Below are 27606 nucleotides of genomic sequence, written 5' to 3'. Positions count from 1 at the left end.
ATATGGGAACAAATACACAACTTCTGACTACTTTAATACACTTATAAATACATTTGTCCAAATGCTTTTGGTTCCCTAAAATGGGGGGACTATGTAGAAAAAGTGCTGTAATTTCTAAACAGTTTGATATGGATGAAAACCCTAAAGATGACAGTCTGCACTTTAACCTTATAGACATTGTATCATTTCTAATTCAAAGTGCTGGAGAACAGAGCCAAAACAACAAACAATGTGTCGCTGTCCAAATACTTCTGGACCTCATTGTCCAGTAAGGAAGTCATCCTGAATACATCTGACCTGTTTTCCACCCTGGTCATAGGCCTATAGTCATGTCCAAATACTTCTGGACCTCACTGTCCAGTAACGAAGTCATCCTGAATACATCTGACCTGTTCTCCACCCTGGTCATAGGCCTATAGTCATGTCAAAATACTTCTGGACCTCACTGTCCAGTAACGAAGTCGTCCTGAATAGATCTGACCTGTTTTCCACCCTGGTCATAGGCCTATAGTCATGTCCAAATACTTCTGAACCCCACTGTCCAGTAACGAAGTCGTCCTGAATAAATCTGACCTGTTTTCCACCTTGGTCATAGGCCTATAGTCATGTCCAAATACTTCTGGACCTCACTGTCCAGTAACGAAGTCGTCCTGAATACATCTGACCTGTTTTCCACCCTGGTCATAGGCCTATAGTCATGTCAAAATACTTCTGGACCTCACTGTCCAGTAACAAAGTCGTCCTGAATACATCTGACCTGTTTTCCACCCTGGTCATAGGCCTATAGTCATGTCCAAATACTTCTGGACCTCACTGTCCAGTAACAAAGTCGTCCTGAATACATCTGACCTGTTCTCCACCCTGGTCATAGGCCTATAGTCATGTCCAAATACTTCTGGACCTCACTGTCCAGTAACGAAGTCGTCCTGAATACATCTGACCTGTTTTCCACCCTGGTCATAGGCCTATAGTCATGTCAAAATACTTCTGGACCTCACTGTCCAGTAACGAAGTCGTCCTGAATACATCTGACCTGTTTTCCACCCTGGTCATAGGCCTATAGTCATGTCCAAATACTTCTGGACCTCACTGTCCAGTAACGAAGTCGTCCTGAATAAATCTGACCTGTTTTCCACCTTGGTCATAGGCCTATAGTCATGTCCAAATACTTCTGGACCTCACTGTCCAGTAAGGAAGTCGTCCTGAATACATCTGACCTGTTTTCCACCCTGGTCATAGGCCTATAGTCATGTCCAAATACTTCTGGACCTCACTGTCCAGTAAGGAAGTCGTCCTGAATACATGTGACCTGTTTTCCCATCTGGTCATAGGCCTATAGTCATGTCAAAATACTTCTGGACCACCTCTGTCCAGTAACGAAGTCGTCCTGAATACATCTGACCTGTTTTCCACCCTGGTCATAGGCCTATAGTCATGTCAAAATAATTCTGGACCTCACTGTCCAGTAACGAAGTCGTCCTGAATAGATCTGACCTGTTTTCCACCCTGGTCATAGGCCTATAGTCATGTCCAAATACTTCTGGACCTCACTGTCCAGTAACGAAGTCGTCCTGAATACATCTGACCTGTTTTCCACCCTGGTCATAGGCCTATAGTCATGTCAAAATACTTCTGGACCTCACTGTCCAGTAACGAAGTCGTCCTGAATACATCTGACCTGTTCTCCACCCTGGTCATAGGCCTATAGTCATGTCCAAATACTTCTGGACCTCACTGTCCAGTAACGAAGTCGTCCTGAATACATCTGACCTGTTTTCCACCCTGGTCATAGGCCTATAGTCATGTCCAAATACTTCTGGACCTCACTGTCCAGTAACGAAGTCGTCCTGAATACATCTGACCTGTTTTCCACCCTGGTCATAGGCCTATAGTCATGTCAAAATACTTCTGGACCTCACTGTCCAGTAACAAAGTCGTCCTGAATACATCTGACCTGTTTTCCACCCTGGTCATAGGCCTATAGTCATGTCCAAATACTTCTGGACCTCACTGTCCAGTAACAAAGTCGTCCTGAATACATCTGACCTGTTTTCCACCCTGGTCATAGGCCTATAGTCATGTCAAAATACTTCTGGACCTCACTGTCCAGTAACGAAGTCGTCCTGAATACATCTGACCTGTTTTCCACCCTGGTCATAGGCCTATAGTCATGTCAAAATAATTCTGGACCTCACTGTCCAGTAACGAAGTCGTCCTGAATACATCTGACCTGTTTTCCACCCTGGTCATAGGCCTATAGTCATGTCAAAATACTTCTGGACCTCACTGTCCAGTAACAAGTCGTCCTGAATACATCTGACCTGTTTTCCACCCTGGTCATAGGCCTATAGTCATGTCAAAATACTTCTGGACCTCACTGTACAGTAAGGAAGTCGTCCTGAATACGTGACCTGTTTTCCCATCTGGTCATAGGCCTATAGTCATGTCAAAATACTTCTGGACCTCACTGTCCAGTAACAAAGTCGTCCTGAATACATCTGACCTGTTTTCCACCCTGGTCATAGGCCTATAGTCATGTCAAAATACTTCTGGACCTCACTGTCCAGTAACGAAGTCGTCCTGAATACATCTGACCTGTTTTCCACCCTGGTCATAGGCCTATAGTCATGTCAAAATAATTCTGGACCTCACTGTCCAGTAACGAAGTCGTCCTGAATACATCTGACCTGTTTTCCACCCTGGTCATAGGCCTATAGTCATGTCAAAATACTTCTGGACCTCACTGTCCAGTAACGAAGTCGTCCTGAATACATCTGACCTGTTTTCCACCCTGGTCATAGGCCTATAGTCATGTCCAAATACTTCTGGACCTCACTGTCCAGTAAGGAAGTCGTCCTGAATACATCTGACCTGTTTTCCACCCTGGTCATAGGCCTATAGTCATGTCCAAATACTTCTGGACCTCACTGTCCAGTAACGAAGTCGTCCTGAATACATCTGACCTGTTTTCCACCCTGGTCATAGGCCTATAGTCATGTCAAAATACTTCTGGACCTCACTGTCCAGTAACAAAGTCGTCCTGAATACATCTGACCTGTTTTCCACCCTGGTCATAGGCCTATAGTCATGTCAAAATAATTCTGGACCTCACTGTCCAGTAACGAAGTCGTCCTGAATACATCTGACCTGTTTTCCACCCTGGTCATAGGCCTATAGTCATGTCAAAATAATTCTGGACCTCACTGTCCAGTAACAAAGTCGTCCTGAATACATCTGACCTGTTCTCCACCCTGGTCATAGGCCTATAGTCATGTCCAAATACTTCTGGACCTCACTGTCCAGTAACGAAGTCGTCCTGAATACATCTGACCTGTTCTCCACCCTGGTCATAGGCCTATAGTCATGTCCAAATACTTCTGGACCTCACTGTCCAGTAACGAAGTCATCCTGAATACATCTGACCTGTTTTCCACCCTGGTCATAGGCCTATAGTCATGTCAAAATACGCAGAATTGCAGGAAATTATGTTTAAAACAGTAAACATTTCCTGGGGGAAATGTGTTTAATAAAAAATACAAATAAAAGTTTTAAAACCGAGACAGACAAAGTATTAGATATTAGTCCTTTCCACTCCTGGTGATTTCTGCACTGTCATCTGCTTTGTTAATGTTGGCCTCAGATTCTAAAAAGCAGGAAGGGATTGGGGTGAAGGTGCAATCTGTGTAAAGTATGTCAGCACGACTCAGCAGCCAATCACATCATCCGTTGTCCACTTCTGTTCCAGTACAGTAAGTTCCAACACACACCCTTCTCTCTGCAAACATCTGCATCACACACACACACACACACAGTCAGGCAGGCAACAGAGACAGAGAGCAACACAGAGAGAAGGGAAACACTAAAGATAGATAGGTGGGTTAAAGAAGAAACAACAACCACAAAGATTAAGTATGTAAACATGGTTATGTGAGCTATTGGCTCACTCCAATATGGTATCCTTCCGTGCCGCAGGATACATTCCGAGTAAGGATTTTCAGGTTAGTCCAGGAGTCAATTCCCATTTAATTACAAATTCCATTTCAATTCTTGAATTCACGCCTGAAGTGGAGAATTTTTTCAAATTGGTCTTTTTTTTCAGTTATGGAATTTGACTTGAATTGAAATTAGTCTGTTTGGATTTTTTTTTTAAATTGGAAGTTAATTACAATTATAAAAACATTTAATCTTTGGAATTTAATATTTTACATTTCCCAGTTAATGGAATTAATGCACATAGTATCAAAATGTTCTGTGGGATTTGTATTTAATAATCTACGCTCTTAGAAAAAAGGGTTCCAAAAGGGTTCTTCGGCTGTCCCCGTAGGATAACCCTGTGGAGAACCATTTTAGGTTCTAGATAGCACCTTTTTTCCAAGAATGTATTCCTATATTTCCAGTATAGCTACTGTAGGCTGTCTGAACAGTGACATGATGAGCTTGAAAGCCTGAGAGAATTCAATTTGAATTTGTGGAATTCAATTCTTGGAATTTACCAAACACTAGAATTTTGAGGAATTTAATTATCTCCAAATTAAAAACTGACCTGAATTTTGAATTGAATGTTATTTACAGGGAGAGAGAATTGAATTAGAATTGAATTTGTAGGATTGACCACAACCATGGTACTGCGGCTACCCCCCTTAAATAGTTGCAGTCGCACCACTTCCACCTCGTGTCCTTTTTCGAGGCACAGTAGATCACCGACAAAAAGGATTGGAGTAATCCAATACCTCCCATGACCATGGTTACATACTGTACGTAGCCTTTGTTATGTAGCACTATATTGGATCACTCCAATATGGTATCACAGTACCAGGTTTATCAGTGAACTAGTCTTTGGCCAGACAAAGAGCAAAGTCCAGTCCGGACTGAGCTCAGATCAGTCACGGTTGCTGTGTCCCTCCGCCCCTTCGCAGGGAAGCAGATACAACACCATGAACAGCCCTCCTGACCACATAGATGGGGTCAACATGTGCTAGACAGCACCCAACTGGCCGAGGCGCAAATGTCCAAGAGGGGAACTCTGAGCAGGGCTCACGAGGTAGTAACTCCTCCAAAAGAATCCACCACCACAGCAAAAGGCAAAGGCCTGCCGGCCAGCCGAAATGCTACAGTAGCAACATGAGAGTCTGTTCAGGTAGGCCCTGGCCCAGAACTCTCTCACACTAGCAAACGAAAGCCGATAAAACCTTTTGCATTGGCTGCGTCTGTGAAATGAAGTGTCCATTGCCCCAGCCGAGCACAGCACGCTGGGGGAAGCACCTAGTTAACCAGCGACAGTGTGAGATGTGGATGTGGACAACTGTAATGGCCGGTTCACACGTCACTCAGACAGAACCCTTGTCCAGAATGAGGGGTTAGGAGGGAGGTCGACACTCCTTTCATCTGAACCCATTCAGAAATATTCAGTCAACCAGGGCTTCAACACCAGAAGACCCTGAGACATAGGCACCAGAACTGATGAGGTACCGGCAATGGAATTGGAGTTCGTAGCCCTCCAGCAATGTATTCAGTACCCATGGGAGCTCCACCTGGCTCCCTCAGTTTGCTCTGTGGGACTGTGAGAAGCTGCCAAGGCCGGCGGCAAGCACGGCAAATCAAATGAAAGTGTATTGGCCACGTACACAGTTTAGAAGATGTTACAGCGGGTGCAGAAAAATGCTGTAGGACAGGGAGAAAGCACATGAAGACTCAATTAGCCTAGCTATCTGGCTAGCTAACTTAGCTAGCTATCTTAGCCAACTAGCTTCTCAAGGTTTGATGCAGTCAAGACAGGTACTACGTAATCATATTGGATGATAAACAACCTAGCTATGACAAGCTAGAAGTTAGTCTACTAGCGCAAGTCAGTTTGGTTGGTTACTGCCTCTCCCTCCCTCCTTCTTGCTCACAGTACACTCACCACAAGGCCCCTCCTCTTCCTCGCAAGGCCCCTCCTCCGCCTGCTCTCCCTCAAGCTGTATCAGCTCTGGTGAATAAAGTAGCTTACAAATGGACTTTTCTGCTGCTTTCCTCACTCTGATCCGACCACGTCTATACGGAACTGGTCGTCCTCGGGTCCTTTCGGAACGGGTCTCTTGTCTACATTGAAAAATGTATTTATGCATATTTGGCGGGGTGGGAAAGCCCAAGGTCATTTCAGAACGGGTCCAACCTTGTAGACCTCTACTTGGGAGGCCCAACATAACAATCCCTGTCACGAAAGACAATGCCAGGAACATCGTGAATGATGTCACAGAAACTGGACTTGGGCCAAAAATAGGATGCTTTTAAAAACTTTTATTAACTGCTAAAATTAACTACAGTACCGGTTGGAATTTCATTTTTCCGCTGTATCATACCCAAAACTGAACCGTGACACCAAAATTGCAATACGTACTGAACCGTGGGTTTAGTGAACCGTTAAACCCCTAGTAAATACTTTATATTAGCTATGTCAAGAGTCCAGTATATAAATATGCGGTGTGTATAAACACTAACATAAAATGCAATGTACAGTAGTAATTATATTAGAATGATAACATGTCAAATGTCCAGTGTATAAATACACAGTGTGAAAACAGTATAAAAGGAGGTGTTCAGTGTTTAATGTCTCTGCATGGGACGGCAGCATTGGCAGTGTGTGTTTCAGATCGACTGCTGGGCTCTGCCTTCTGAGACGCAGGCCGCTGCCTGTGGACAGAGACACCTTGCCTTTCTCACAGCGAAACACCATACTGGACATGGTAGTTTCTCTCTGTGTAACACCGGCAGTGTAATAGAGCTCTATGTGAGTTTCTAAGGGAAAAGAGGATGGGGGTTTGAGGGGGACAACAGAGCACCCAGATGGAGAGGCTAGCTAGCTGCTCCAAGCTATTGAATAGCTATGGGTATACGTCTGCCCTATACACTAAGATACAGCTCTTACCAAGCAAATCGTCTCAGTAATGCGCAGAGAAAGAGAAGAGGTGGAAGTAGTGCCGCTGCAGCTATTTAAGGGGGGGTCAGCCGCAACATAACCAGGTACAGAGGACTAATTAGAAAATTCTCACTCTGAATGCATCCTGCCGCGCGGAAGGATACAATATTGGAGTGATGCAATATAGTACTACATAAGAAGAAGAACATTAACAAGAGACATTGTTGTTTGTTTTGCAGGCTGGAACAATGGAGATGTGTAGTAGCGTGGTGTTGGGAGGCCTGGTGTTGTTGCTTCTACTGTGGTTGTTCAGGCTGAGGAGACAGAGACATGTCCATCTACCCCCAGGACCCTGCGCCCTGCCGCTTCTAGGCAACCTGCTTCAGATTGACAAACAGGCCCCCTTCAAGACCCTCACCAAGTGGAGTGGTGTGTATGGGCCAGTGATGACAGTGTATCTTGGGCCCCAGCGAGCCGTGGTGCTGGTGGGGTACAGGGCAGTCAAGGAGGCTCTGGTGGACCAGGCTGAAGATTTCACAGGACGAGCTCCTGTTCCCTTCCTGGTCCTTGTTACCAGGGGATATGGCCTGGCCATCAGTAATGGGGAGCGTTGGCGCCAGCTGCGTCGTTTCACCCTGACCACGCTGAGAGACTTTGGGATGGGTCGTAAGAGGATGGAGGAGTGGGTACAGGAGGAGAGCCAACACCTCATAGACAGTCTGGTCGCCACTAAAGCCGTACCCTTCGATCCTCATCCATTCCTGAGTCGCACCGTGTCCAACGTCATCTGCTCCCTGGTGTTCGGCCAGCGCTTCGGCTATGACGATGACAACTTCCTGCACTTGCTCAACATCCTCTCAGCTGTACTGCGCTTTGGAAGCAGCCCCTGTGGACAGCTGTACAACATCTTCCCCTGGCTGATGGAACACCTGCCTGGTCGGCAGCAAGTCGTGTTCGGCCAGATGGATGAGTTGAGAGGCTTTGTGATGAAAAAGATCCACGAGCACCAGGAGACCATTGACCCAGGCAACCCGAGAGACTTCACAGACTGCTTCCTCACCAGACTCAACCAGGAGAAGGATGTGTCCTCCTCTGAGTTCCATTACGATAACCTGGTGTCCACAGTGTTGGACCTCTTCCTTGCAGGAACAGAGACCACCAGCACCACTCTCAGATACGCCTTCATGCTGCTCCTCAAATACCCCGACATTCAGGAGCACGTTCAGCAGGAGATCGACACAGTGATTGGCCGACAGCGCGTCCCTCAGATGGAGGACAGGAAGTCCCTGCCCTTCACAGAAGCCGTCATCCACGAGGTGCAGCGCTTCCTGGACATCGCCCCATTGAACCTCCCGCACTATGCCACCAAGAATATCTCATTCAGAGGGTACACTATCCCTCAGGGCACCGTGATCCTTCCAATGCTGCACTCTGTTCTGAGAGACCAGGACCACTGGGCCACGCCCACAACCTTCAATCCCAATCACTTCCTTGATCAGAACGGAAACTTCCAGAAGAACCCCGCCTTCTTGGCTTTCTCTGCAGGTAAGCGTGCCTGTGTGGGAGAGTCTCTGGCTCGTATGGAGATCTTTCTGTTCCTGGTGTCTCTGCTGCAACATTTCTCCTTCTCCTGCCCTGGAGGACCTGACAGCATTGACCTCAGCCCAGAGTTCAGCAGTTTCACTAACGTGCCGCGTCACTACCAGCTCATCGCTACACCCCGCTGACCAGGATGGGAATTACAGCCGAACTACAGGAGGAGTACTCAGGAGGAGGAGGAGTAGAGATGAGGGAGGTAGGGACAGCACAGGAGGTTGGTTCCCATATGTCTGCCATTTCATAAGATTGTTCCAGCCATTATTATTATGAGCCGTTCTCCCCTCAGCAGCCTCCACTGAGGGACGGGTATCTGATTTTTGTTTTGTTTTTCATGACAATGTGATGCTTTGTGATACTTTGTGATGTGTGTTCTTTAACAACGAATGCTTGGAGATTTTTCTGGTCAGTATAGGTGGATCAGGAGAAACTCAGGGTCCTGAGAGTGAAGTCCTCTTTGTCCTTGTCTTGTCGTGTCCCGTGTATATATATATTTACATATTTTCTTTGCATATCTTTATATATATTTTTCTCTCTAAAAATCTCAACTTCAAAACACTCTCCTGCAACCCACCTCACCAAGTAAAAAAAAAGTATTATTCACCTCAAATCTGAAATCCACAATAGAAGCTAGCCAGAAGCTAGCCAGAAGCTAACGTCAGTTTACTGGCTAACGTTAGTATTCAGCTAACCACGATTGGTGGTCATCAGCTATCCTTTAGCTCGAAAAGCTATTGCCAGTTTTGTACAATGCGACTCAGACCAGAGCATACCGGACCTATTTTCTCTCCGTATCTCCAGATTTCTACCGCAAGCTCTGGACAATTACACCTGGATCTTGCAGCTAGCTAGCTGCTATCCGAGTGACTATTGCCTATGTCGGTCCCGGAGCAAACATAAATTATTCCGGAGCTAGCCAGCTAGAGTTCCATCAGCCACTCCTGGGCTACAATCACCTATCCGGACCGGTTTTACTGCCGATGCGGAGCCCCCCAGGCCTTCACGACTGGACTAGCGACATCAAACATCTCCAATCCAAAGTTAAATCTAGAATCGGCTTCCTATTTCGTAACAAAGCATCCTTCACTCATGCTGCCAAACATACCCTCGTAAAACTGCCCATCCTACCGATCCGCGACTTCGGCGATGTCATTTACAAAATAGCCTCCAAAACTCTACTCAGCAAACTGGGTGCAGTCTATCACAGGGCCATCCGTTTTGTCACCAAAGCCCCATATACTACCCACCACTGCGACCTGTACGCTCTCGTTGGCTGGCCCTCGCTTTATACTCGTCGCCTAACCCACTGGCTCCAGGTCATTTACAAGACCCTGCTAGGTAAAGTCCCCCTTATCTCAGCTCGCTGGTCACCTTAGCAGCACCCACCTGTAGCACGCGCTACAAGTGGGTGCTACAGCACGTACTCCAGCAGGTATATCTCTCTGGTCACCTCCAAAACCAATTCTTCCTTTGGCCGCCTCTCCTTCCAGTTCTCTGCTGCCAATGACTGGAACAAACTACAAAAATCTCCGAAACTAGAAACACTTATCTCCCTCACTAGCTTTAAGCATCAGCTGTCAGAGCAGCTCACAGATTACAGCACCTGTACAACTACCTCTTCCCCTACTGTATTTATTTTGCTCCTATGCACCCCGTGCTTCTACACCTGCATTGCTTGCTGTTTGGGGTTTTAGGCTGGGTTTCTGTACAGCACTTTGAGATATCAGCTGATGTAAGAAGGGCTATAAAAATAACATTTGATTTGATTATTTCTACTTCGCACATTCTTCCACTGCAAATCTACCATTCCAGTGGATTGCTATATTGTATTTACTTCACCACCATGGCCTTTTTTTGTTGCCTTTACCTTCCTTATCTCACCTTATTTGCTCATATCGTATATAGACTTATGTTTCTACTGTATTATTGACTGTATGTTTGTTTTACTCCATGTGTAACTCTGTGTCGCTGTATGTGTCGAACTGCTTTGCTTGATCTTGGCCAGGTCGCAATTGTAAATGAGAACTTTTTCTCAACTAGCCTACCTGGTTAAATAAAGGTGAAATAAAATAGTGCTGAGCGATTAGTGCTTTTTGAGGTCAGTTCGGTTTCATCATTTTTTTAAAAAAATCACAGTAAAAAAAATGTTTTAACATTAAATGTAGTATGCGGGTTGAATGCTGTAACACATTATAAAACAATGAATAAAAGTCCCATGATGGTAGTGACTGCTCATTACTGCTGATCACTTATTAACCATCATGGATTCACAGTACTTTACATTAATAACATATTTCAGTTGTTGTGTATATTACATTTGTTTTATTTGATGACTTTATTAATTCATTACAATTCATCATTTCATCTGTATAGAGCTGCTGCCTATGCTGTCTGACAAAATCACTATTTTAGTAGTTCTTTAAAGTAAATAAGGCACACTTTTATGACTGCTGAACACCAATGATCAATCACATAGATCATGTATATTCAGGTAGAGATACAGTATACGTATCAAAACTTCTGGATGTCCTTTGAGTGGTGGACCATTCCTGATACACACGGGGAACTGTTGAGTGTGAAAAACCCAGCAGCTTTGCAGTTCTTTACACGAACCAATGCGCCGGACACCTATTATCATACCCCGTTCAAAGGCACTTCAATATGTTTTCTTGCCTAGTGCTGTGCCTAGTGCTGTGCCTAGTGCTATGCCTAGTGCTGTGCCTAGTGCTGTGCCTAGTGCTGTGCCTAGTGCTGTGCCTAGTGCTGTGCCTAGTGCTGTGTCTAGTGCTGTGCCTAGTGCTGTGCCTAGTGCTGTGCCTAGTGCTGTGCCTAGTGCTGTGTCTAGTGCTGTGTCTAGTGCTGTGTCTAGTGCTGTGTCTAGTGCTGTGTCTAGTGCTGTGTCTAGTGCTGTGTCTAGTGCTGTGTCTAGTGCTGTGTCTAGTGCTGTGCCTAGTGCTGTGTCTAGTGCTGTGCCTAGTGCTGTGCCTAGTGCTGTGTCTAGTGCTGCCTAGTGCTGTGTCTAGTGCTGTGCCTAGTGCTGTGCCTAGTGCTGTGGCGGTCATGAAATGTTGTCAGACGGTTATTGTCATGCAAAAGACTGCCGGTCTCACTGTAGTTGACAGATCATTAACATAAACAAGTTGATGTGTGCCTTCGGAACATCCGAATTTAAAAAGTCTAATAAATCTATTTATTATACACCATCACAATAAATACATGATTTATTTTTGTTAGGTCAAAAAAACATTATGATCTGAGTAAAAAGTATCCCAGAAGAACAGAATCTGAGTTGACCTACTGTATGTTATGTGGCTATGCTCCCTGCCATAGGCTGTAGGCTTGTTCATTTAACTGACAAGATATGCTCAGAAGTCCGATGCCATTATTGTATATATGATTTAATAGTTAGAAGAATAGAATTTAACTTAGCTGAATAAAATAGAAAGGAGATTTTTCCCATTCTGGAGTGAGTGTGCATATGAAGTGGCTATGTTGAGTGTAAAAGTGATCATTTGAAACAGGTCCTATTCATTAGATTTAGAGTTACTTGGCAACTTTAGCTGTGAATGGTACAAACCTTAGAATGTCTTATAAATCAAAACATATATTGGCTGCATGTATCGAATATAGGCTATTGATGATCTGAGAAAGTTAAAAAAAATCAAGCTTGTGCTCCATTCCTTACCTCAGGCTGTTCTCTCATCAAGTCATCATATTTTCACCCAGCAGACAATTCTCAATTGAAACTTGTCTTTACTGAGATGTCAAATTAGTTTAGATTTAGAATGTCCCATTATCAAATGGGCAGGAACAGGAACAGGGGAATAATACATGTAATCCATATGCACTCCAATAGTGAATGGAGGCTGTGCACTCGCAACGTTCAGTCTTTCAATGATGCCGGAAAACCTACTTGGGTTTTATAGCAGAGCTGTGCTTCATGTGATATTCTGCCCAAACTCTGTATGCCATGGCCTCTCTAACCCTGTTCCTGCAGCTACCCAGTGCTTACATTTGGAAACCTAGTGAAAACTCTTCAGGAACATCGATAGTAACATGTTTTCGCAACTAAACATATTTCACTAAATTGTTGACAGCCCCTCTGCACGCTTGAGAAAGGAATGAAGGAGAGAGAGAAGGAGATGGAAACGCACGGTGGTGAGATATTCTGTATAGCTAAAGGTAATGTCACCCAATTAATTAGGAAAAAACACAAATAAAATCACTATTATTAGGCTATTCCAAATCATACAAAAATGCACTATAATCGTAAACTAGTTGTAAGCCGCCCTGCACAATCAATGACCCAACAGCATCACTTAAGGCTTATGTGTTCTCTCCCAGACTCATGGATAGAAATGTTGGAGTGTAACCAGTACATACAGTATGCATAAGGTAACCAGTACATACAGTATGCATAATGATACAGTCCACACTCAAAGGCCATTACTCTAATGTGTTTCATTTTGGAGTATAGAAGAGTCCATTAATACCAAAGATCTTAAATGAGTTTGTTTTATGTTTTTCTGCCATTTGTAATATGTGGTAGGCTATATATTGTATAACAGCACAATCATCATTTTAATTCAGTTTTTTTTCCAGGTTTGGGCTCATAAACCTCAGATTCAGATTGTACATATGAATAATATCTATGCATATGCATAAACTATAATAAGCATATGGGTGTTCTGAATTATTCATCACAAATCCCAAATGTAAATTTTGTTGCAATAGGCTATGAAATAACATCCACAACGACAATGATTTACACTCAGTTTCAACCTGCTTTTGCACTTCTTTCTTCAAATTGATTATCATGAGGCTGTTTTGATCATCAGTGTTTGATTTAATTTTTCCATTGATGTCAGAGTGGTTAGAGGGACAGTAGAGCCCTGAGTACCAGGCCATTAGGACCTGATTGAGGGAAAATAGAGCCCTGAGTACCAGGCAATTAGGACCTGATGGAGGGACAATAGAGCCCTGAGTACCAGGTCATTAGGACCTGATGGAGGGATAATAGAGCCCTGAGTACCAGGCCATTAGGACCTGATGGAGGGATAATAGAGCCCTGAGTACCAGGCCATTAGGACCTGATGGAGGGACAATAGAGCCCTGAGTACCAGGCCATTAGGACCTGATGGAGGGACAGTAGAGCCCTGAGTACCAGGCCATTAGGGCCTGATGGAGGGACAATAGAGCCCTGAGTACCAGGCCATTAGGACCTGATGGAGGGAAAATAGAGCCCTGAGTACCAGGCCATTAGGACCTGATGGAGGGACAGTAGAGCCCTGAGGACCAGACCATTAGGACCTGATGGAGGGACAGTAGAGCCCCGAGGACCAGACCATTAGGACATGATGGTCATTAGGGTAATACCTATATAATAATGTCCTGAGGTCATAAAAGGAAATGACCACCTTCATTCATAGGATAGGTTAATACTACCCATGTAGTAAGTTGCCTAAACCCAGCAATGTTACATTGAGCTGGTTGAATGGAATATGAATGACAGTCATCCAACATACTGTAACAGACATACATTTGATATATGATGTTATATTTAGACAAAGATATAAAGAATATAGGCTCTCTAATTCATACCGTTGGACAAACAACACCCTGACTTACAGCACCACCACTGCTGGCTCGTAGCAATCTGTATTAGAGATCCTATTTGCTCTTCCCTAGCTCAGTACATTAGCTAAATGGCTTTTAGTTAGCAATTAGCATTCATTTAGGTATATGCCAGCTTCCTAAGACTAACTGACCCGGGCTTTGCAGAGAGCAAGACACACAAACAAATAGTACAGAACAGAAAACACATGGATTCATATCAAGAAGCAACGTGGAAAGAGGTATCCTTCTTGTTTTGGAGGCATCTGTTGAGTGCATGCATTGATTGCATGCTGAGAGAATGTAAACAGCGAGGAAACACAGAGTTTCTAAACCCAGAGGCCCAACATCACAGTTTGGGGTTTTCTCTAAATCTAAAGGCAAAACTTAATTTGACAAACTGATATGTTTTCATTTTCCTAAAAAACAACTGTATATCTAAGAATTGCCTTTGACCCGATGACATGTTTCTGCACATGAGCTAAGCTAGATAATGTCGCCACGACATCACCTACAAGGATGATCTGGGATTTCTAATGGAGAAGCAGTTTGTAGGCCTTTTCATTTCCACTCTCTTTGGAAGAACTGTGCTGCCTGCTTGAGTGACAGGGGTTGGGGTTTGGTGTGCTGGAAGCAAGCATCCGTGGGAGGGAGAGGCAGGCATTTTTGGCAGTGCACAAGGGGGGAGAGAGAGTGTGAGAGGCTTGCTCATGCCAGCAGCCGGGCACAGTAGCAGGGACAACACTTATTATAGGAGTCATGAGGATAATGCACTTTACTGTTTGACAAATTCATGGTTTTATTTGCACAAAATCTAAATACGTTTTGATTGAGGTGACTAGGTAGAATGTGCAGATCGCACCAGTGTGACTAGTAATACATTTAACTCATACAGCTAAGTCAAAGGGTCGCAAAATGTGGTTAAATGGTCACAGTCTGGAGCCCTGTAAGGGCAGACACAGAAACAGAGAGGATGAAGGATGAAGAGAGAGCCTGACCATTCCACCGGAACGGTTTCCAACAGGACTGTGAGGTTTGTGCAGAACTGGGACACCTATTCTCTGGGGTAAGACTATGAGGAGCAGCCAGCCAGCCAGGTGATGACACTGTTTCAATCTGAACAATGGCATCTCCCTATTTGCAGAGGCCTATGTTAGAACCCCCAGGATGGGGAAAAAGAGCAAAGAAGGTCTTCTTACCTTCACAGAGTCCAGCAAACTCTTGGGGAAGAATCTTCGTAAACCCACATCTTTTCTGCAGAGGACAGAGCAGAAAGAGTACTGCATTACAGCATTGATCAACAAGAATGTGTGCTCATTTCACCAAAACGAGGTCAGCAGCAGGTGAAATTGAATTCATCTATAACCAGAGTAGTGTTTTTAAAGAATTTTAATCAAATCAAAAACATATTTTTGACATTTTCATTGTCACTGACTCTGTATCAAGCCTGGCATGTGAAAACACTACTTCTAAAATTATTATTTTTAAACGGAGAGTTATTTAAAAAGAGATTGTCTTTAAAACAGCATAATTCCCTCTTAAAGAATGACTCTGTTTTCAGTTGGCTCTAGATAGAGCACCTGTCAGCTGGTAGATGGCAATAGGACTGAGGCCATTTCCATAGTTAGCTACTGTGTAGTCAACGCCACACACTCCCCACCCCTCCATAGCCCTATCATTTGGTTAAGATCCAGCCAGCGGTCTCTCTCTGTATAGGCCAAGTACACAGTCTGTCCTATATATATAACATCACCATTCACCCAGGCAGTTTGGCTTTCTAATATCCCCGGTGGTGGAGTGGTGTTGTTCTGGCTCTGCATCACACAGTCAGTCAGAAAATACATACTAACGCAAATATGTCCAGAACAAACAAATCATTTGCTCTGGGAACATAAAGTCACCAACTGCCTTTCACCTCCTCCACCACCACCGTGCTCCAATGAGGAACATAAAGTCACCAACGGCCTTTCACCTCCTCCACCACCACCGTGCTCCAATGAGGAACATAAAGTCACCAACGGCCTTTCACCTCCTCCACCACCACCGTGCTCCAATGAGGAACATAAAGTCACCAACGGCCTTTCACCTCCACCACCACCACCGTGCTCCAATGAGGAACATAAAGTCACCAACGGCCTTTCACCTCCACCACCACCACCGTGCTCCAATGAGGAACATAAAGTCACCAACGGCCTTTCACCTCCTCCACCACCACCGTGCTCCAATGAGGAACATAAACTCACCAACGGCCTTTCACCTCCTCCACCATCACCGTGCTCCAATGAGGAACATAAAGTCACCAACGGCCTTTCGCCTCCACCACCACCACCGTGCTTCAATGAGGAACATAAAGTCACCAACGGCCTTTCGCCTCCACCACCACCGTGCTCCAATGAGGAACATAAAGTCACCAACGGCCTTTCACCTCCTCCACCACCACCGTGCTCCAATGAGGAACATAAAGTCACCAACGGCCTTTCACCTCCTCCACCACCACCGTGCTCCAATGAGGAACATAAAACTAGCTCCTGATATAGGCTGCGTCCCCAATGGCACGGTAGTCTCTGTTGAAATGTGTCTGATCTATTCATAGTGTTAGAATAATTTATCTTAATTCTCATCACCTTCTACAGCGTCATTATAATGTCCCCACACCCCAGTGATGGCACTGTGATAGTGTGAACAGGACCCCCACTATTTTATAGCCCTTTCAATTCAATTCAAAGGGCTTTATTCACATGTGAAACATATGTTTACATTGCCAAAGCCTTTCACACTCAGGGAAGGTGGCTGCCCGGTAATGTCTGTCAGTTTAACCAAGGATGTGTCTAAAATCACACCCTATTCCCTTTATAGGGTCCTGGTGAAAAGTAGTACCCTATTAGGGAATAGGGTGCCATTTGCGAAGTGTCCAGAGTGAGGTTCACGAGGAAGGCAGTCAATTTACACTGGCCTACATACGTCTAGCCAGGAGAGAGGACACACACGATGAAAGGCTCAGCACAGCACAGGCTGAGGTGAATTGTAGGATCTCTGTTCATAGATAGTGTTAAGATAATTACGTGTATGTTGTTAATACAGAAATACATCATTTCTAAAAGTCCAATGCAGACATTTTTTAAAATCTCAATATAAATAATTTCTATGTAACAATTAAGTACTAGAATTGTTTTCAACTAAAATTGTAAAAAATAAACAAAAATATCTTCTTAGCAAATAGCAATTTCTCAAGCAATAATTTTTCTAGGACTATCTTGGAGGGGTCTGGGTGTGGAGGGGGAAACTGAAAACAAGCAGTTATGGTCAGAGAGGTCTGGAACTCTCTTTCTTATTGGTCTATTAACTAATTTACCACCTGGTGATGTCACCAGGCAGGCCAAAACTCCATCCCACCAAAACAGGCTGATATTGCGGGCAGTCTTTTAAAACAGCTCTTACACTAAAAGGGCATTATCATCATTTTCACAACTTCACAGTATTATTCCAACCTCATAGTGTAGAAATATATATAAAACACAAGTAAAATCTAGTTTTTGACTGCACTGGGTCTTTAAGTAAAATAATCACTTACTCTAGTAATTCATAATTTGATTTCTTATCCAGGGCATTTCCTCGCATTTCCCTAAAAAATCTCCTGTAACAGAAAACAAAAGATAATAAACAATTTGTGAGTTGTCAAAATGTATATCTAATTATGGAATATTGGACGAGTACATGAATTCACTGTTTATAAGATATCAAATATCAAGTATTTGAAATAGAACTCACCTGATTTCAAGGCAGCCCAATTTAAGTGCAATGTCTTGGTCGACTCGATCAGCTACCTCCAACATGTAGTCACTCTTGACCTGAGAAACATTATCACAGTCATTCTCCATGACAACATGTAGTCACTATTGAACTGAGAAACATCATCACAGTCATTCTCCATGACAACATGTAGTCACTCTTGAACTGAGAAACATTATCACAGTCATTCTCCATGTAGTCACGCTTGACCTGAGAAACATCATCACAGTCATTCTCCATGACAACAAGTAGTCACGCTTGACCTGAGAAACATCATCACAGTCATTCTCCATGACAACATGTAGTCACGCTTGAGCTGAGAAACATCATCACAGTCATTCTCCATGACAACATGTAGTCACTCTTGACCTGAGAAACATCATCACAGTCATTCTCCATGTATTCACTCTTGAACTGAGAAACATCATCACAGTCATTCTCCATGACAACATGTAGTCACTCTTGACCTGAGAAACATCATCACAGTCATTCTCTATGACAAAGAGAACTACTAAAGTAGTGACAGGTAGTGTAGAGAGCATTGTGAATTTATTTTAAGACAGGAACAGGTAGATGGAAAGAGGTCCTCAGTTACTTGTGGTTGTCATCAGATGCTCAGCTGGTAAAGCAATGCCAGGATAGCGGGTTCGATTCCCTGGACCACCCATGCGTAAGTCGCTTGGATAAAATCGTCTCCTAAATGGGATATATTATATGATTATATTATTAATTAGTTAGTCTGACTGAGCTGCAGCTGATGGGTCCAGCTCACATGGACGTTAATGAGCCACGAGACTTGAGGCTACCTCAGATCTCTAAGAGAGAAAACACCAAAGCTTGTATTTAACAGCAGCAGGTGGCCGTCCTATCACCTCTGACCAGAACATCAGCCATCAATGTCTATTCATTTCTAGGTGGTTCTATATGTTGAATCGCTGCCGTTCGTATCACCCAGCAGGTGATGGCTGCCGTTCGTATCACCCAGCAGGGGATGGCTGCCGTTCGTATCACCCAGCAGGGGATGACTGCCGTTCGTATCACCCAGCAGGGGATGGCTGCCGTTCGTATCACCCAGCAGGGGATGGCTGCCGTTCGTATCACCCAGCAGGGGATGGCTGCCGTTCGTATCACCCAGCAGGGGATGGCTGCCGTTCGTATCACCCAGTAGCAGGGGATGGCTGCCGTTCGTATCACCCAGCAGGGGATGGCTGCCGTTCGTATCACCCAGCAGGGGATGGCTGCCGTTCGTATCACCCAGCAGGGGATGGCTGCCATTCGTATCACCCAGCAGGTGATGGCTGCCGTTCGTATCATCCAGCAGGTGATGGCTGCCGTTCGTATCACCCAGCAGGGAATGGCTGCCGTTCATATCACCCAGCAGGTGAGGGCTGCCGTTCATATCACCCAGCAGGTGAGGGCTGCCGTTCGTATAACCCCGCAGGTGATGGCTGCTGTTCGTATCACCCAGCAGGGAATGGCTGCCGTTCGTATCACCCAGCAGGTGAGGGCTGCCGTTCGTATCACCCAGCAGGAGATGGCTGCCGTTCGTATCACCCAGTAGGTGATGGCTGCCGTTCGTATCACCCAGCAGGGGATGGCTGCCGTTCGTATCACCCAGCAGGTGAGGGCTGCCATTCGTATCACCCAGCAGGAGATGGCTGCCGTTCGTATCACCCAGCAGGTGAGGGCTGCCGTTCGTATAACCCAGCAGGTGATGGCTGCCGTTCGTATCACCCAGCAGGAGATGGCTGCCATTCGTATCACCCAGCAGGAGATGGCTGCCGTTCGTATCACCCAGCAGGAGATGGCTGCCGTTCGTATCACCCAGCAGGTGATGGCTGCCGTTCGTATCACCCAGCAGGGGATGGCTGCCGTTCGTATCACCCAGCAGGGGATGCTACTAGACTGTAGCCACACACAGCTTTCAGCTGTTGGACTTTCTGGTGGGTTTATTCTGTAAGAACCTCTGGCCAGCAGCCCAGACAGCTATATAAAACACTCTCAGTCACACTGTACCACCCCAGCAGGGCCGTTTCAATGTCACCAGAAGCTATTTAACAGAGTTTATATAGCCTGCAGCCATTTGAAGTATAGCCAGCTGACGTTGTCACACATTGTCCTCTACCTGTTGTGAAAAAAATCACAATACACAACAGTGTATTTCTCTGATAGACAGAGAGGGAAGAACACTGAATGGTTTCTGTCCACACCTGACAGTCATAACTCAATCTGAATATGGTTTCTGTCCACACCTGACAGTCATAACTCAATCTGAATATGGTTTCTGTCCACACCTGACAGTCCCAACTCAATATGAATATGGTTTCTATCCACACCTGACAGTTATAACTCAATCTGAATATGGTTTCTGTCCACACCTGACAGTCATAACTCAATCTGAATATGGTTTCTGTCCACACCTGACAGTCCCAACTCAATATGAATATGGTTTCTATCCACACCTGACAGTTATAACTCAATCTGAATATGGTTTCTGTCCACACCTGACAGTCCCAACTCAATATGAATATGGTTTCTATCCACACCTGACAGTTATAACTCAATCTGAATATGGTTTCTGTCCACACCTGACAGTCCCAACTCAATATGAATATGGTTTCTATCCACACCTGACAGTTATAACTCAATCTGAATATGGTTTCTGTCCACACCTGACAGTCCCAACTCAATATGAATATGGTTTCTATCCACACCTGACAGTCATAACTCAATCTGAATATGGTTTCTGTCCACACCTGACAGTCATAACTCAATCTGAATATGGTTTCTATCCACACCTGACAGTCCCAACTCAATATGAATATGGTTTCTATCCACACCTGACAGTTATAACTCAATCTGAATATGGTTTCTGTCCACACCTGACAGTCCCAACTCAATATGAATATGGTTTCTATCCACACCTGACAGTCATAACTCAATCTGAATATGGTTTCTGTCCACACCTGACAGTCATAACTCAATCTGAATATGGTTTCTGTCCACACCTGACAGTCATAACTCAATCTGAATATGGTTTCTGTCCACACCTGACAGTCATAACTCAATCTGAATATGGTTTCTGTCCACACCTGACAGTCATAACTCAATCTGAATATGGTTTCTGTCCACACCTGACAGTCCCAACTCAATCTGAATATGGTTTCTGTCAACACCTGACAGTCCCAACTCATTCTGAATATGGTTTCTGTCCACACCTGACAGTTATAACTCAATCTGAATATGGTTTCTGTCCACACCTGACAGTTATAACTCAATCTGAATATGGTTTCTGTCAACACCTGACAGTCCCAACTCATTCTGAATATGGTTTCTGTCCACACCTGACAGTCCCAACTCAATATGAATATGGTTTCTGTCCACACCTGACAGTTATAACTCAATCTGAATATGGTTTCTGTCCACACCTGACAGTCCCAACTCAATCTGAATATGGTTTCTGTCCACACCTGACAGTCATAACTCAATCTGAATATGGTTTCTGTCCACACCTGACAGTCCCAACTCAATATGAATATGGTTTCTGTCCACACCTGACAGTCATAACTCAATATGAATATGGTTTCTGTCCACACCTGACAGTTATAACTCAATCTGAATATGGTTTCTATCCACACCTGACAGTTATAACTCAATCTGAATATGGTTTCTATCCACACCTGACAGTCCCAACTCAATCTGAATATGGTTTCTGTCCACACCTGACAGTCATAACTCAATCTGAATATGGTTTCTGTCCACACCTGACAGTCCCAACTCAATATGAATATGGTTTCTGTCCACACCTGACAGTCATAACTCAATATGAATATGGTTTCTGTCCACACCTGACAGTCCCAACTCAATCTGAATATGGTTTCTGTCAACACCTGACAGTTATAGCTCAATATGAATATGGTTTCTGTCCACACCTGACAGTCATAACTCAATATGAATATGGTTTCTGTCCACACCTGACAGTCCCAACTCAATATGAATATGGTTTCTGTCAACACCTGACAGTCATAACTCAATATGAATATGGTTTCTGTCCACACCTGACAGTCCCAACTCAATATGAATATGGTTTCTGTCAACACCTGACAGTCCCAACTCAATATGAATATGGTTTCTGTCAACACCTGACAGTCCCAACTCATTCTGAATATGGTTTCTGTCCACACCTGACAGTTATAACTCAATCTGAATATGGTTTCTGTCAACACCTGACAGTCCCAACTCATTCTGAATATGGTTTCTGTCCACACCTGACAGTCCCAACTCAATATGAATATGGTTTCTGTCCACACCTGACAGTTATAACTCAATATTAATATGGTTTCTTTCCACACCTGACAGTTATAACTCAATCTGAATATGGTTTCTATCCACACCTGACAGTTATAACTCAATCTGAATATGGTTTCTGTCCACACCTGACAGTCATAACTCAATATGAATATGGTTTCTGTCCACACCTGACAGTCATAACTCAATATGAATATGGTTTCTATCCACACCTGACAGTCCCAACTCAATCTGAATATGGTTTCTGTCCACACCTGACAGTCATAACTCAATATGAATATGGTTTCTATCCACACCTGACAGTCCCAACTCAATCTGAATATGGTTTCTGTCCACACCTGACAGTCCCAACTCAATCTGAATATGGTTTCTATCCACACCTGACAGTCATAACTCAATCTGAATATGGTTTCTGTCCACACCTGACAGTCCCAACTCAATCTGAATATGGTTTCTGTCCACACCTGACAGTCATAACTCAATATGAATATGGTTTCTGTCCACACCTGACAGTCCCAACTCAATCTGAATATGGTTTCTATCCACACCTGACAGTCCCAACTCAATCTGAATATGGTTTCTATCCACACCTGACAGTCATAACTCAATCTGAATATGGTTTCTGTCCACACCTGACAGTCCCAACTCAATATGAATATGGTTTCTGTCCACACCTGACAGTCATAACTCAATATGAATATGGTTTCTGTCCACACCTGACAGTCCCAACTCAATATGAATATGGTTTCTGTCCACACCTGACAGTCATAACTCAATATGAATATGGTTTCTGTCCACACCTGACAGTCATAACTCAATCTGAATATGGTTTCTGTCCACACCTGACAGTCCCAACTCAATATGAATATGGTTTCTGTCCACACCTGACAGTCATAACTCAATATGAATATGGTTTCTGTCCACACCTGACAGTCCCAACTCAATATGAATATGGTTTCTGTCCACACCTGACAGTCATAACTCAATCTGAATATGGTTTCTGTCCACACCTGACAGTCATAACTCAATCTGAATATGGTTTCTGTCCACACCTGACAGTCATAACTCAATCTGAATATGGTTTTTATCCACACCTGACAGTTATAACTCAATCTGAATATGGTTTCTGTCCACACCTGACAGTTATAACTCAATCTGAATATGGTTTCTATCCACACCTGACAGTTATAACTCAATCTGAATATGGTTTCTGTCCACACCTGACAGTCATAACTCAATCTGAATATGGTTTCTGTCCACACCTGACAGTCCCAACTCAATATGAATATGGTTTCTGTCCACACCTGACAGTCATAACTCAATATGAATATGGTTTCTGTCCACACCTGACAGTCCCAACTCAATATGAATATGGTTTCTGTCCACACCTGACAGTCATAACTCAATATGAATATGGTTTCTGTCCACACCTGACAGTCCCAACTCAATCTGAATATGGTTTCTGTCCACACCTGACAGTCCCAACTCAATCTGAATATGGTTTCTATCCACACCTGACAGTCATAACTCAATATGAATATGGTTTCTGTCCACACCTGACAGTCCCAACTCAATCTGAATATGGTTTCTATCCACACCTGACAGTCCCAACTCAATATGAATATGGTTTCTGTCCACACCTGACAGTCCCAACTCAATCTGAATATGGTTTCTATCCACACCTGACAGTCATAACTCAATCTGAATATGGTTTCTGTCCACACCTGACAGTCCCAACTCATTCTTAATATGGTTTCTATCCACACCTGACAGTTATAACTCAATCTGAATATGGTTTCTATCCACACCTGACAGTTATAACTCAATCTGAATATGGTTTCTGTCCACACCTGACAGTTATAACTCAATCTGAATATGGTTTCTGTCCACACCTGACAGTTATAACTCAATCTGAATATGGTTTCTATCCACACCTGACAGTCCCAACTCAATCTGAATATGGTTTCTACCCACACCTGACAGTCATAACTCAATCTGAATATGGTTTCTATCCACACCTGACAGTTATAACTCAATCTGAATATGGTTTCTGTCCACACCTGACAGTCCCAACTCAATCTGAATATGGTTTCTGTCCACACCTGACAGTTATAACTCAATCTGAATATGGTTTCTATCCACACCTGACAGTCCCAACTCAATCTGAATATGGTTTCTATCCACACCTGACAGTCATAACTCAATCTGAATATGGTTTCTGTCCACACCTGACAGTTATAACTCAATCTGAATATGGTTTCTATCCACACCTGACAGTCCCAACTCAATCTGAATATGGTTTCTGTCCACACCTGACAGTTATAACTCAATCTGAATATGGTTTCTATCCACACCTGACAGTCCCAACTCAATCTGAATATGGTTTCTATCCACACCTGACAGTCATAACTCAATCTGAATATGGTTTCTGTCCACACCTGACAGTTATAACTCAATCTGAATATGGTTTCTATCCACACCTGACAGTCCCAACTCAATATGAATATGGTTTCTGTCCACACCTGACAGTCATAACTCAATCTGAATATGGTTTCTGTCCACACCTGACAGTCCCAACTCAATATGAATATGGTTTCTGTCAACACCTGACAGTCATAACTCAATCTGAATATGGTTTCTGTCCACACCTGACAGTTATAACTCAATCTGAATATGGTTTCTGTCCACACCTGACAGTTATAACTCAATCTGAATATGGTTTCTGTCCACACCTGACAGTCCCAACTCAATCTGAATATGGTTTCTGTCCACACCTGACAGTCCCAACTCAATATGAATATGGTTTCTGTCCACACCTGACAGTCCCAACTCAATCTGAATATGGTTTCTGTCCACACCTGACAGTCATAACTCAATCTGAATATGGTTTCTGTCCACACCTGACAGTCATAACTCAATCTGAATATGGTTTCTGTCCACACCTGACAGTCCCAACTCAATCTGAATATGGTTTCTGTCCACACCTGACAGTCATAACTCAATCTGAATATGGTTTCTGTCCACACCTGACAGTCATAACTCAATCTGAATATGGTTTCTGTCCACACCTGACAGTCATAACTCAATCTGAATATGGTTTCTGTCCACACCTGACAGTCCCAACTCAATATGAATATGGTTTCTGTCCACACCTGACAGTCCCAACTCAATCTGAATATGGTTTCTGTCCACACCTGACAGTCATAACTCAATATGAATATGGTTTCTGTCAACACCTGACAGTCCCAACTCATTCTGAATATGGTTTCTATCCACACCTGACAGTTATAACTCAATCTGAATATGGTTTCTGTCCACACCTGACAGTCCCAACTCAATATGAATATGGTTTCTGTCCACACCTGACAGTCATAACTCAATCTGAATATGGTTTCTGTCCACACCTGACAGTCCCAACTCAATCTGAATATGGTTTCTACCCACACCTGACAGTCCCAACTCAATCTGAATATGGTTTCTGTCCACACCTGACAGTCCCAACTCAATCTGAATATGGTTTCTGTCCACACCTGACAGTCCCAACTCAATCTGAATATGGTTTCTGTCCACACCTGACAGTTATAACTCAATCTGAATATGGTTTCTGTCCACACCTGACAGTCATAACTCAATCTGAATATGGTTTCTGTCCACACCTGACAGTCATAACTCAATCTGAATATGGTTTCTGTCCACACCTGACAGTCCCAACTCAATCTGAATATGGTTTCTGTCCACATCTGACAGTCCCAACTCAATATGAATATGGTTTCTGTCCACACCTGACAGTCCCAACTCAATCTGAATATGGTTTCTGTCCACACCTGACAGTTATAACTCAATCTGAATATGGTTTCTGTCCACACCTGACAGTCCCAACTCAATCTGAATATGGTTTCTGTCCACACCTGACAGTCCCAACTCAATATGAATATGGTTTCTGTCAACACCTGACAGTCCCAACTCATTCTGAATATGGTTTCTATCCACACCTGACAGTTATAACTCAATCTGAATATGGTTTCTATCCACACCTGACAGTTATAACTCAATCTGAATATGGTTTCTGTCCACACCTGACAGTCCCAACTCAATCTGAATATGGTTTCTGTCCACACCTGACAGTTATAACTCAATCTGAATATGGTTTCTGTCCACATCTGACAGTCCCAACTCAATATGAATATGGTTTCTGTCAACACCTGACAGTCCCAACTCATTCTGAATATGGTTTCTATCCACACCTGACAGTTATAACTCAATCTGAATATGGTTTCTGTCCACACCTGACAGTCATAACTCAATCTGAATATGGTTTCTGTCCACACCTGACAGTCCCAACTCAATATGAATATGGTTTCTGTCCACACCTGACAGTTATAACTCAATCTGAATATGGTTTCTGTCCACACCTGACAGTCATAACTCAATCTGAATATGGTTTCTATCCACACCTGACAGTCATAACTCAATCTGAATATGGTTTCTGTCCACACCTGACAGTCATAACTCAATCTGAATATGGTTTCTGTCCACACCTGACAGTCCCAACTCAATCTGAATATGGTTTCTACCCACACCTGACAGTCATAACTCAATCTGAATATGGTTTCTATCCACACCTGACAGTTATAACTCAATCTGAATATGGTTTCTGTCCACACCTGACAGTTATAACTCAATCTGAATATGGTTTCTGTCCACACCTGACAGTTATAACTCAATCTGAATATGGTTTCTATCCACACCTGACAGTCCCAACTCAATCTGAATATGGTTTCTATCCACACCTGACAGTCATAACTCAATCTGAATATGGTTTCTGTCCACACCTGACAGTTATAACTCAATCTGAATATGGTTTCTATCCACACCTGACAGTCCCAACTCAATCTGAATATGGTTTCTATCCACACCTGACAGTCATAACTCAATCTGAATATGGTTTCTGTCCACACCTGACAGTCATAACTCAATATGAATATGGTTTCTATCCACACCTGACAGTCCCAACTCAATATGAATATGGTTTCTGTCCACACCTGACAGTCATAACTCAATCTGAATATGGTTTCTGTCCACACCTGACAGTCCCAACTCAATATGAATATGGTTTCTGTCAACACCTGACAGTCATAACTCAATCTGAATATGGTTTCTGTCCACACCTGACAGTTATAACTCAATCTGAATATGGTTTCTGTCCACACCTGACAGTTATAACTCAATCTGAATATGGTTTCTGTCCACACCTGACAGTTATAACTCAATCTGAATATGGTTTCTGTCCACACCTGACAGTCCCAACTCAATCTGAATATGGTTTCTGTCCACACCTGACAGTCATAACTCAATATGAATATGGTTTCTGTCCACACCTGACAGTCCCAACTCAATCTGAA

At 43.7% G+C, this 27606-nt stretch overlaps 2 protein-coding genes across 15 annotated transcripts in view; one reads left to right on the top strand and one right to left on the bottom strand.

Annotated features, from left to right (window-relative positions):
• Nucleotides 1-27606, bottom strand: part of LOC124005058 (focal adhesion kinase 1-like) — a 162965-nt gene that overhangs the window by 71798 nt on the left and 63561 nt on the right. For all 9 annotated transcript variants that reach the window (XR_006833557.1, XM_046313942.1, XM_046313943.1 and 6 more), the window contains 3 exons: nucleotides 17876-17955; nucleotides 17679-17741; nucleotides 15307-15361 (listed from right to left, as the gene is read on the bottom strand). Coding sequence is in view for 8 of the 9 variants with exons in the window: in XM_046313942.1 (XP_046169898.1) it covers nucleotides 15307-15361; nucleotides 17679-17741; nucleotides 17876-17955 (198 nt within the window). In the remaining variant the exon portion in view is untranslated. The remainder of the gene's footprint in view (nucleotides 1-15306; nucleotides 15362-17678; nucleotides 17742-17875; nucleotides 17956-27606) is intronic.
• LOC124005059 (cytochrome P450 2F3-like) lies at nucleotides 3791-9084 on the top strand. Of its 6 annotated transcripts, none has more exons than XM_046313952.1 (3): nucleotides 3796-3998; nucleotides 4917-5041; nucleotides 7138-9084. In XM_046313952.1, the coding sequence occupies exons 2-3, from the start codon at nucleotides 5006-5008 to the stop codon at nucleotides 8623-8625; spliced, it is 1524 nt and encodes a 507-aa protein (XP_046169908.1). In that variant the 5' UTR covers nucleotides 3796-3998; nucleotides 4917-5005; the 3' UTR covers nucleotides 8626-9084. The 6 variants fall into 6 exon arrangements, with proteins under 6 accessions (XP_046169907.1, XP_046169908.1, XP_046169912.1 ...); XM_046313953.1 differs by having other exon boundaries at nucleotides 3851-3873; XM_046313951.1 differs by lacking the exon at nucleotides 4917-5041 and having other exon boundaries at nucleotides 3791-3998.

This window comes from Oncorhynchus gorbuscha, linkage group LG19 (genome assembly GCF_021184085.1).
Source record: "Oncorhynchus gorbuscha isolate QuinsamMale2020 ecotype Even-year linkage group LG19, OgorEven_v1.0, whole genome shotgun sequence".
Classification (NCBI taxonomy): Eukaryota; Metazoa; Chordata; class Actinopteri; order Salmoniformes; family Salmonidae; genus Oncorhynchus; species Oncorhynchus gorbuscha.
This window is presented reverse-complemented; position numbering and strand designations above follow the sequence as displayed.